Raw genomic sequence first — 12,394 nt, forward strand, 5'->3', positions numbered from 1 at the left:
GAGGATCTCCACTACACAACAGAACCAGCTATAGTGGATCTCTACTAGACTAGATTCCTATATGTGTATTTAATGTATTGTTAATCCATTATTATTATTATTATAATATAGAGGATCTCCACTACACAACAGAACCAGCTATAGTGGATCTCTACTAGACTAGATTCCTATATGTGTATTTAATGTATTGTTAATCCCAGCCCCAGTCCCCCCAGGATGCCTTTTGGAGGCCGTCATTGTAAATAACAATGTGTTAACTGAGTTGCCGAGTTAAATAAACGTTTAAATAAGAAACAGCAGCGACTCTCCGGAACCGGATGCAGACTACTGCAGCTGACGCCAGACACAAGGACCTCTTCTGATTGGTTTCAGGAAACATCTCGGATTGGCTGAATATTGAGTCAGTTTCTGCACCGTGTTACTCTGATTGGTTTAAAGTCAAATGAACTTTAACCTTCATGGTTCAGCTTCGCAGTGGTTTCTCAACAAGCATGGCGGCTATAGGAGTACATTTCGGCTACACATGTGCCTGTGTAGCTATTTTTAAGGTATTGTGTTGCCTGTATTAACGTTTTTAGTGGTGGGACTAGTCTCCTTTTATTCAGTTATGAAGCGATTTATTTAGGAGGTCCGCTAAGATCCGGTTAAACATGACAACGTTACCGGTAGCTAGCCAATGTTAGCATGGTGAATGAGATGGTTACCGGTGTTAGCCATCTAGCAAGCTAACGATACAATAACCGGCTTGGTGTTTGAGATGTTGTTATCGGTGAAGCCGGGTGAATGAAGCCGGGGAGGGGTGAAGCCGGGGGGGTGAAGGGTCTTCACAGTAATGTTGTGTTTTGTGCAGGATGGCCGAGCGGAGGTGGTGAAGCCAGGGTGGTGAAGGCAGGGTGGTGAAGCCGGGGTGGTGAAGGCAGGGTGGTGAAGCCGGGGTGGGTGAAGCCGGGGGGGTGTGAAGCCAGGGTGGTGAAGGGTTGTCACAGTAATGTTGTGTTTTGTGCAGGATGGCCGAGCGGAGGTGGTGAAGGCAGGGGGTGAAGCCGGGGGGTGGTGAAGGGTCTTCACAGTAATGTTGTGTTTTGTGCAGGATGGCCGAGCGGAGGTGGTCGCCAATGACGCCGGGGACCGAGTCACTCCTGCCGTGGTGGCTTACCGGGACACGGAACAGGTAACATACAACTAGTTAACATAACGTTTCATTTACTTCCCTCATCTGTTACATCTGTTACATCTGTTAAATATGTGTATGTGACCAATATAATGTGGTGGGGATGGACAAAATAAACTTTATGCTCGGTCTGAACATTAAAGTGCTTCACTGGCGGGGTGGAAACAGATGGAAGACTAGAGGCGACCACCTGTTGCTAATTAGCTATCGAGCCTGCGCCGAACACCTGTGTACAGTCCCTGATGTCTTTCTCCAGTGTGCAGATTCCAGGTCTTCCCTAGCGAAGACTTTCCTTTAAATCACTCTGAACGCTGAGGCTGTACCCGCTTTAAAGTTCCAATGCAGCCGTTTATCTCAATATCATATCTGGGTAACAGTTAACTACCTTACTGTGATTGTTTTCAATTAAAATGGTTCATGCATGGCTTGACTGACGTTAACCATTTCAGGACTGGTGTTTTACTTGTCTGAAAGCTCAAATCACTTATGACATTTATCTAACATAATTGGCCAAATAGGTAACTGAAATTGTATTATATAATGCGAGAAACCACTTTACAAATGAAATGCAGTGTTGTTATTACCATACAGAGAACCATACTAGCATGTCCGCTACCTTATGCCTTCAAGCCTGTTGTAGAAATAGGACACTGCCCCTTTAAGACAAAAGCACCTCTTTACCAGTCTAGCTTTTCAGAAACATAAATGCAACAATTTCAAAGATTTTACTGAGTTACAGTTCATATAAGGAAATCAATTCATTAGGCCCTAATCTATGGATTTCACATGACTGGGAATATAGATATCGGTTGGTCACATGTACCTTTTAAAAGAACAGGTAGTGGGTCTGGATCAGAACCAGTCAGTATCTGGTGTCTCCACCATTTACCTCAAGCAGCGCGACACATCTCCTTCACATAGAGTTGATCAGGCTGTTGATTGTGGAATGTCGTCCCCACTCCTCTCCAATGGCTCTGAGAAGTTACTGGATATTGGTGGGAACTGGAACACGCCGTCGTACACCTCGATCCAGAGCATCCCAAACATGCTCATCTAGGGTGACATGTCTGAGAATGCTGGCCATTGGAGAACTGGGATGTTTTCAGCTGTCAGCTTGCTAACAGATCCTTGCCACATGGGGCTGTGCAGGATCATGCTAAAACATGAGGTGATGGCGGCAGATGAACGGCACGACAACGGGCCTCAGGATCGGCCGGCCCGCTCATTAGGCCCCGCCTGTGGCGGCAGATAGACAAGGGTTGCATTTTCTGAGCTAAACTGACCAAGATGCACCTCCAACACCTCACATAATTCACCAAGATGCACCTCCAACACAACACCTCACATAATTCACCAAGATGCACCTCCAACAATACAACACCTCACATAATTCACCAAGATGCACCTCCAACAACACAACACCTCACATAATTCACCAAGATGCACCTCCAACAATACAACACCTCACATAATTCACCAAGATGCACCTCCAACAATACAACACCTCACATAATTCACCAAGATGCACCTCCAACAACACAACACCTCACATAATTCACCAAGATGCACCTCCAACAACACAACACCTCACATAATTCACCAAGATGCACCTCCAACAATACAACACCTCACATAATTCACCAAGATGCACCTCCAACAATACAACACCTCACATAATTCACCAAGATGCACCTCCAATACAACGCAACACCTGATGTTTACGTCCCTGTTAGTGAGCTTTTTTCAGTCTGTAATAAAGCCTCTCTGTGGGGAAAAACTCATTCTGATTGGCTGGGCCTGGCTCCCCAGTGGGTGGGCCTGTGCCCACCCATGTCTGCACCCCTGCCCAGTCATGTGAAATCCATAGATGAAGTTATTTCAGTCGACTCATTTCCTTGTATGAACCATATCTCAGTAAAATTGTTACATGTTACATTTTATATTTTGAAGTATAATTAATATTACTGACCTCAAACGATAGAGGAACCTGTTATTACTGTGGTGGTGTGCAGAGCATGTAGGATCATATCTCTGGTCATGATGTCCCGTCCCTGCCTCTGTCCCGTCCCTGCCTCTGTCCCGTCCCTCTCCTCTCATCTCTCTCTCTCTCCCTGTAGATAGTGGGGATTGCTGCTAAGCAGGGTCGTGTCCGGAATGCAGCCAACACGGTGGTTAAAGTCAAACAGGTGCTGGGGAGGAGGTGAGTGTCTGTATTACAGGTGCCGGGGGAGGAGGTGAGGGTCTGTATTACAGGTGCCGGGGGAGGAGGTGAGGGTCTGTATTACAGGTGCGGGGGAGGAGGTGAGGGTCTGTATTACAGGTGCCGGGGAGGAGGTGAGGGTCTGTATTACAGGTGCCGGGGAGGAGGTGAGGGTCTGTATTACAGGTGCCGGGGAGGAGGTGAGGGTCTGTATTACAGCTGCCGGGGAGGAGGTGAGGGTCTGTATTACAGGTGCCGGGCAGGAGGTGAGGGTCTGTATTACAGGTGCCGGGGGAGGAGGTGAGGGTCTGTATTACAGGTGCCGGGGGAGGAGGTGAGGGTCTGTATTACAGGTGCCGGGGGAGGAGGTGAGGGTCTGTATTACAGGTGCCGGGGGGAGGAGGTGAGTGTCTGTATTACAGGTGCCGGGAGGAGGTGAGGGTCTGTATTACAGGTGCCGGGGAGGAGGTGAGGGTCTGTATTACAGGTGCCGGGGAGGAGGTGAGGGTCTGTATTACAGGTGCCGGGGAGGAGGTGAGGGTCTGTATTACAGGTGCCGGGGGGGAGGAGGTGAGGGTCTGTATTACAGGTGCCGGGGGAGGAGGTGAGGGTCTGTATTACAGGTGCCGGGGAGGAGGTGAGTGTCTGTATTACAGGTGCCGGGGAGGAGGAGGTGAGGGTCTGTATTACAGGTGCCGGGGAGGAGGTGAGGGTCTGTATTACAGGTGCTGGGGAGGAGGTGAGGGTCTGTATTACAGGTGCCGGGGAGGAGGTGAGGGTCTGTATTACAGTTGAAGTCAGAAGTTTACATCCACTTAGGTTGGAGTCATTAAAACTCGTTTTTCATCCACTCTACAAATGTCTTGTTAAACAAACTATAGTTTTGGCAAGTCGGTTAGGACATCTACTTTGTGCGCGACACAAGTAATTTTTCCAACAATTGTTTAGACAGATTATTTCACTTATAATTCACTGTATCACAATTCCAGTGGGTCAGAAGTTTACATACACTAAGTTGACTGGGCCTTTAAACAGCTGGAAAATTCCAGAAAATGTCATGGCTTTAGAAGCTTCTGATAGACTAATTGACATCATTTGAGTCAATTGGAGGTGTACCTGTGGATGCATTTCAAGGCCTACCTTCAAACTCAGTGCCTCTTTACTTGACATCATGGGAAAATCAAAAGAAATCAGCCAAGACCTCAGAAAAAAAATGTAGACCTCCACAAGACTGGTTCATCCTTGGGAGCAATTTCCAAACGCCTGAAAGTACCACGTTCATCTGTACAAAAAATAGTACGCAAGTATAAACACCATGGGACCACGCAGCCGTCACACCGCTCAGGAAGGAGACGCGTTCTGTCTCCTAGAGATGAACGTACTTTGGTGCGAAAAGTGCAAATCAATCCCAGAACAACAGCAAAGGGCCTTGTGAAGATGCTGGAGGAAACAGGTACAAAAGTATCTATATCCACAGTAAAACGAGTCCTATATCGACATAACCTGAAAGGCCGCTCAGCAAGGAAGAAGCCACTGCTCCAAAACCGCCATAAAAAAGACAGACTGGTTTGCAACTGCATATGGGGACAAAGATCGTACTTTTTGGAGAAATGTCGTCAGGTCTGATGAAACAAAAATAGAACTGTTTGGCCATAATGACCATCGTTGTGTTTGGAGGAAAAAGGGGGAGGCTTGCAAGCCGAAGAACACCATCCCAACCGTGAAGCACGGGGGTAGCAGCATCATGTTGTGGGGGTGCTTTGCTGCAGGAGGGACTGGTGCACTTCACAAAATAGATGGTGTCATGAGAAAGGAAAATTATGTGGATATATTGCAGCAACATCTCAAGACATCAGTCAGGAAGTTAAAGCTTGGTCGCAAATGCGACTTCCAAATGGATAATGACCCCAAGCATACTTCCAAAGTTGTGTCAAAATGGCTTAAGGACAACAAAGTCAAGGTATTGGAGTGGCCATCACAAAGCCCTGACCTCAATCTTATAGAAAATTTGTGGGCAGAACTGAAAAAAATGTGTGCGAGCAAGGAGGCCTACAAACCTGACTCAGTTACACCAGCTCTGTCAGGAGGAATGAGCCAAAATTCACCCAACTTATTGTGGGAAGCTTGTGGAAGGCTACCTGAAACGTTTGACCAAAGTTAAACTATTTAAAGACAATGCTACCAAATACTAATTGAGTGTATGTAAATTTCTGACCCACTGGGAATGTGATGAAAGAAATTAAAGCTGAAATAAATTATTCTCTCTACTATTATTCTGACATTTCACATTCTTGAAATAGTGGTGATCCTAAGACAGTGAATTTTTACTTGGATTAAATGTCAGGAATTGTGAAACTGAGTTTAAATGTATTTGGCTAAGGTGTATGTTAACTTCTGACTTACACTATGTTCCTAATGTTGGGCGGCAGCGTAGCCTAGCGGTTGGGAAAGGCAGCGTAGCCTAGCGGTTGGGAAAGGCAGCGTAGCCTAGCGGTTGGGAAAGGCAGCGTAGCCTAGCGGTTGGGAAAGGCAGCGTAGCCTAGCGGTTGGGAAAGGCAGCGTAGCCGCTAATCTTCGGCAGAATGAACTCAACTCACGTTGTTGCTTCTCCCCCTTTTCCTCTTCCTGTCGGCAGCTTTGAGGATCCGGAGGTTCAGACGCATAAAGCTGAGAGTAAATGTCCTGTGAGTATATAATCCTCTACCGCCGATTAGACAACATAACACTTATCAGGGATTAACGCGCCTCGGGCTACCCAACGCTACGCTATCGGGGATTAACACGCCTCGGGCTACCTAACGCTACGCTATCTGGGATTAACGCGCCTCGGGCTACCCAACGCTACGCTATCGGGGATTAACGCGCCTCTGGCTACCCAACGCTACGCTATCGGGGATTAACGCGCCTCGGGCTACCCAACGCTACGCTATCGGGGATTAACGCGCCTCGGGCTACCCAACGCTACGCTATCGGGGATTAACACGCCTCGGGCTACCTAAAGCTACGCTATCGGGGATTAACACGCCTCGGGCTACCCAACGCTACGCTATCGGGGATTAACGCGCCTCGGGCTACCCAACGCTACGCTATCGGGATTAACGCGCTCGGGCTACCCAACGCTACGCTATCGGGGATTAACGCGCCTCGGGCTACCCAACGCTACGCTATCGGGATTAACGCGCTCGGGCTACCCAACGCTACGCTATCGGGGATTAACGCGCCCGGGCTACCCAACGCTACGCTATCGGGGATTAACGCGCTCGGGCTACCCAACGCTACGCTATCGGGGATTAACGCGCCTCGGGCTACCCAACGCTACGCTATCGGGGATTAACGCGCCTCGGGCTACCCAACGCTACGCTATCGGGGATTAACGCGCTCGGGCTACCTAACGCTACGCTATCTGGGATTAACACGCCTCGGGCTACCCAACGCTACGCTATCGGGATTAACGCGCCTCTGGCTACCCCTACGCTATCGGGGATTAACGCGCCCCGGGCTACCCTACGCTATCGGGGATTAACGCGCCCCGGGCTACCCTACGCTATCGGGGATTAACGCGCCCCGGGCTACCCTACGCTATCGGGGATTAACGCGCCCCGGGCTACCCTACGCTATCGGGGATTAACGCGCCCGGGCTACCACGCTACGCTATCGGGGATTAACGCGCCCCGGGCTACCCCTACGCTATCGGGATTAACGCGCCCGGGCTACCGCTACGCTATCGGGGATTAACGCGCCCCGGGCTACCCAACGCTACGCTATCGGGGATTAACGCGCCCGGGCTACCCAACGCTACGCTATCGGGGATTAACGCGCCCGGGCTACCCAACGCTACGCTATCGGGGATTAACGCGCCCGGGCTACCCAACGCTACGCTATCGGGGATTAACGCGCCTCGGGCTACCCAACGCTACGCTATCGGGGATTAACGCGCCCGGGCTACCCAACGCTACGCTATCGGGGATTAACGCGCCCGGGCTACCCAACGCTACGCTATCGGGGATTAACGCGCCCGGGCTACCCAACGCTACGCTATCGGGGATTAACGCGCCCTCGGGCTACCCAACGCTACGCTATCGGGATTAACGCGCTCGGGCTACCGCTACGCTATCGGGGATTAACGCGCCCGGGCTACCCAACGCTACGCTATCGGGGATTAACGCGCCCCGGGCTACCCAACGCTACGCTATCGGGGATTAACGCGCCCGGGCTACCCAACGCTACGCTATCGGGGATTAACGCGCCCGGGCTACCCAACGCTACGCTATCGGGGATTAACGCGCCCGGGCTACCCAACGCTACGCTATCGGGGATTAACGCGCCCCGGGCTACCCAACGCTACGCTATCGGGGATTAACGCGCCCGGGCTACCCAACGCTACGCTATCGGGGATTAACGCGCTCGGGCTACCCAACGCTACGCTATCGGGGATTAACGCGCCTCGGGCTGCCCAACGCTACGCTATCGGGGATTAACGCGCCTCGGGCTACCCAACGCTACGCTATCGGGGATTAACGCGCCTCGGGCTACCCAACGCTACGCTATCGGGGATTAACGCGCCTCGGGCTGCCCAACGCTACGCTATCGGGGATTAACGCGCCTCGGGCTACCCAACGCTACGCTATCGGGGATTAACGCGCTCGGGCTACCCAACGCTACGCTATCGGGGATTAACGCGCTCGGGCTACCCAACGCTACGCTATCGGGGATTAACGCGCCCGGGCTACCCAACGCTACGCTATCGGGGATTAACGCGCCCGGGCTGCCCAACGCTACGCTATCGGGGATTAACGCGCCTCCGGGCTACCCAACGCTACGCTATCGGGGATTAACGCGCCCGGGCTACCCAACGCTACGCTATCGGGGATTAACGCGCCCGGGCTACCCAACGCTACGCTATCGGGGATTAACGCGCCCGGGCTACCCAACGCTACGCTATCGGGATTAACGCGCCCGGGCTACCCAACGCTACGCTATCGGGATTAACGCGCCCGGGCTACCCAACGCCACGCTATCGGGGATTAACGCGCCCCCGGGCTACCCAACGCTACGCTATCGGGGATTAACGCGCCCGGGCTACCCAACGCTACGCTATCGGGGATTAACGCGCCCGGGCTACCCAACGCTACGCTATCGGGGATTAACGCGCCCCGGGCTACCCAACGCTACGCTATCGGGGATTAACGCGCCCGGGCTACCCAACGCTACGCTATCGGGGATTAACGCGCCCGGGCTACCCAACGCTACGCTATCGGGGATTAACGCGCCCGGGCTACCCAACGCTACGCTATCGGGGATTAACGCGCCCGGGCTACCCAACGCTACGCTATCGGGGATTAACGCGCCCGGGCTACCCAACGCTATCGGGGATTAACGCGCCCGGGCTACCCAACGCTATCGGGGATTAACGCGCCCCGGGCTACCCAACGCTATCGGGGATTAACGCGCCCCGGGCTACCCAACGCTATCGGGGATTAACGCGCCCCGGGCTACCCAACGCTACGCTATCGGGGATTAACGCGCCCCGGGCTACCCAACGCTACGCTATCGGGGATTAACGCGCCTCGGGCTACCCAACGCTACGCTATCGGGGATTAACACGCCTCGGGATTAACACGCCTCGGGCTACCCAACGCTACGCTATCGGGGATTAACTCGTTAATGTGTTTCAGTTGGTCAACAAGGGAGAGAAGCCAGTGTATGAGATGACTGGAGAGACGACCAGACATGTGGCTCCACAAGATGTCGCCAAACTCATCCTACACAAGATGAAAGGTAGATCACACTGCCCCCCATCCCTCATCCCTCATCCCCCATCCTACACAAGATGAAAGGTAGATCACACTATCTCCCCCCCCCCCATCCCTCATCCCCCATCCCTCATCCCTCATCCTACACAAGATGAAAGGTTAGATCACACTGCCCCCATCCCTCATCCCTCATCCTACACAAGATGCCCCTCCCCCAGACACTAGTGGAGATCCCAGATGATTGGATGGAGGATGAGGGATGAGGGAATATGGTGGAACTTCCACCTGGCCAATATACACTGCTCCAAAAAATAAAGGGAACACTAAAATAACACATCCTAGATCTGAATGAAATAATCTTATTAAATACTTTTTTCTTTACATAGTTCAATGTGCTGACAACAAAATCACAAAATAATCAATGGAAATCCAATTTATCAACCCATGGAGCTCTGGATTTGGAGTCACACTCAAAATGAAAGTGGAAAACCACACTACAGGCTGATCCAACTTTGATGTAATGTCCTTAAAACAAGTCAAAATGAGGCTCAGTAGTGTGTGTGGCCTCCACGTGCCTGTATGACCTCCCCTACAACGCCTGGGCATGCTCCTGATGAGGTGGCGGATGGTCTCCTGAGGGATCTCCTCCAAGACCTGGACTAAAGCATCCGCCAACTCCTGGACAGTCTGTGGTGCAACGTGGCGTTGGTGGATGGAGCGAGACATGATGTCCCAGATGTGCTCAATTGGATTCAGGTCTGGGGAACGGGCGGGCCAGTCCATAGCATCAATGCCTTCCTCTTGCAGGAACTGCTGACACACTCCAGCCACATGAGGTCTAGCATTATCTTGCATTAGGAGGAACCCAGGGCCAACCGCACCAGCATATGGTCTCACAAGGGGTCTGAGGATCTCATCTCGGTACCTAATGGCAGTCAGGCTACCTCTGGCGAGCACATGGAGGGCTGTGCGGCCCCCCAAAGAAATGCCACCCCACACCAAGACTGACCCACCGCCAAACCGGTCATGCTGGAGGATGTTGCAGGCAGCAGAACGTTCTCCACGGCGTCTCCAGACTCTGTCACGTCTGTCACATGTGCTCAGTGTGAGCCTGCTTTCATCTGTGAAGAGCACAGGGCGCCAGTGGCGAATTTGCCAATCTTGCTGTTCTGTGGCAAATGCCAAACGTCCTGCACGGTGCTGGGCTGTAAGCACAACCCCCACCTGTGGACGCCGGACCCTCATACCACCCTCAGGGAGTCTGTTTCTGACCGTTTGAGCAGACACATGCACATTTGTGGCCTGCTGGAGGTCATTTTGCAGGGCTCTGGCAGTGCTCCTCCTGCTCCTCCTTGCACAAAGGCGGAGGTAGCGGTCCTGCTGCTGGGTTGTTGCCCTCCTACGGCCTCCTCCACGTCTCCTGATGTACTGGCCTGTCTCCTGGTAGCGCCTCCATGCTCTGGACACTACGCTGACAGACACAGCAAACCTTCTTGCCACAGCTCGCATTGATGTGCCATCCTGGATGAGCTGCACTACCTGAGCCACTTGTGTGGGTTGTAGACTCCGTCTCATGCTACCACTAGAGTGAAAGCACCGCCAGCATTCAAAAGTGACCAAAACATCAGCCAGGAAGCATAAGAACTGAGAAGCGGTCTGTGGTCCCCACCTGCAGAACCACTCCTTTATTGAGGGTGTCTTGCTAATTGCCTATAATTTCCACCTGTTGTCTATTCCATTTGCACAACAGCATGTGAAATGTATTGTCAATCAGTGTTGCTTCCTAAGTGGACAGTTTGATTTCACAGAAGTGTGATTGACTTGGAGTTACATTGTGTTGTTTAAGTGTTCCCTTTATTTTTTTTGATGTATGTGCCAGGTGGAAGTAGTTTGACCATAGTTTTAACTTGTTCCCTGATAGGCTACCATATGGTAGCTACATATGGTAGCCTATCAGGGAGCAAGTTAAAACTATGGTCAAACTCCTTCCCTCTGTGAGAGCGTGTAGATCTCCAGCGGGCAGGGTGCCCTTCTAGAGCTCCACTTGGGACTGGGCCGCCCTCCCATCTGTTGTTGTTTCCATAGAGACGGCTCAGTCGGCCTTGGGTGCTGATGTCACAGAGGCTGTCATCACCGTCCCCTTTGAGTTCGCACATGCCCAGAAGGCGGCGTTGAGGGCGTCTGCGGAGGCGGCGGGTTTCCGCGTGTTGAGGCTGATCCACGAGCCAGCTGCTGCTCTACTGGCCTACGGCATCGGGCAGGACTGCCCCTCTGGGAAGAGGTACACTCCTCCTCCTGGTCCACCCACACCACTCCTCCTGGTCCACCCACACCACTCCTCCTGGTCCACCCACACCACTCCTCCTCCTGGTCCACCCACACCACTCCTCCTCCTCCTGGTCCACCCACACCACTCCTCCTCCTCCTGGTCCACCCACACCACTCCTCCTGGTCCACCCACACCACTCCTCCTGGTCCACCCACACCACTCCTCCTCCTCCTGGTCCACCCACACCACTCCTCCTCCTGGTCCACCCACACCACTCCTCCTCCTCCTGGTCCACCCACACCACTCCTCCTCCTCCTGGTCCACCCACACCACTCCTCCTCCTCCTGGTCCACCCACACCACTCCTCCTCCTCCTGGTCCACCCACACCACCTCCTCCTCCTGGTCCACCCACACCACTCCTCCTGGTCCACCCACACCACTCCTCCTCCTGGTCCACCCACACCACTCCTCCTGGTCCACCCACACCACTCCTCCTCCTGGTCCACCCACACCACCCTCCTCCTGGTCCACCCACACCACTCCTCCTCCTGGTCCACCCACACCACTCCTCCTCCTGGTCCACCCACACCACTCCTCCTGGTCCACCCACACCACTCCTCCTGGTCCACCCACACCACTCCTCCTGGTCCACCCACACCCAGTTATTGGAGGACCAAATATAGCCCATACAGAATTAATCGGCCCATGTTTGTAATAATGACAATTACAACAATACTGAATGAACACTTTTATTTTAATTTAATACATCTATTTAGTCTCATAAATAATGAAACATGTTTAAATAATAGCAGAACAGTTGTTAGGTGCAATATGAGCCATGGTAGAAAGCTAACGTTTAAGTTCCTCGCTCAGAACATGAGAACATATGAAAGCTGGTGGTTCGATATTCCCAGTTAAGAAGTTTTAGGTTGCAGTTATTATATGAATTATGACGCGTCAAGTATTTCTCTCTCTACCGTTTTGTATTTCATATACCTTT

General features: G+C 52.2%; 1 protein-coding gene across 1 annotated transcript in view; it reads left to right on the top strand.

Moving 5' to 3' along the window:
* Positions 1 to 421: 421 nt before the first annotated feature.
* Positions 422 to 12,394, top strand: part of LOC100380711 (heat shock 70 kDa protein 14) — a 32,343-nt gene continuing 20,370 nt past the window's right edge. The window contains exons 1-6 of the mRNA XM_045712451.1: positions 422 to 548; positions 1,091 to 1,171; positions 3,289 to 3,371; positions 6,007 to 6,055; positions 9,047 to 9,149; positions 11,210 to 11,405. Of these exons, the coding sequence (XP_045568407.1) occupies positions 459 to 548; positions 1,091 to 1,171; positions 3,289 to 3,371; positions 6,007 to 6,055; positions 9,047 to 9,149; positions 11,210 to 11,405 (602 nt within the window). The 5' untranslated portion in view covers positions 422 to 458. The remainder of the gene's footprint in view (positions 549 to 1,090; positions 1,172 to 3,288; positions 3,372 to 6,006; positions 6,056 to 9,046; positions 9,150 to 11,209; positions 11,406 to 12,394) is intronic.

Source organism: Salmo salar, unplaced genomic scaffold (assembly GCF_905237065.1).
Source record: "Salmo salar unplaced genomic scaffold, Ssal_v3.1, whole genome shotgun sequence".
NCBI classification, from domain to species: domain Eukaryota; kingdom Metazoa; phylum Chordata; class Actinopteri; order Salmoniformes; family Salmonidae; genus Salmo; species Salmo salar.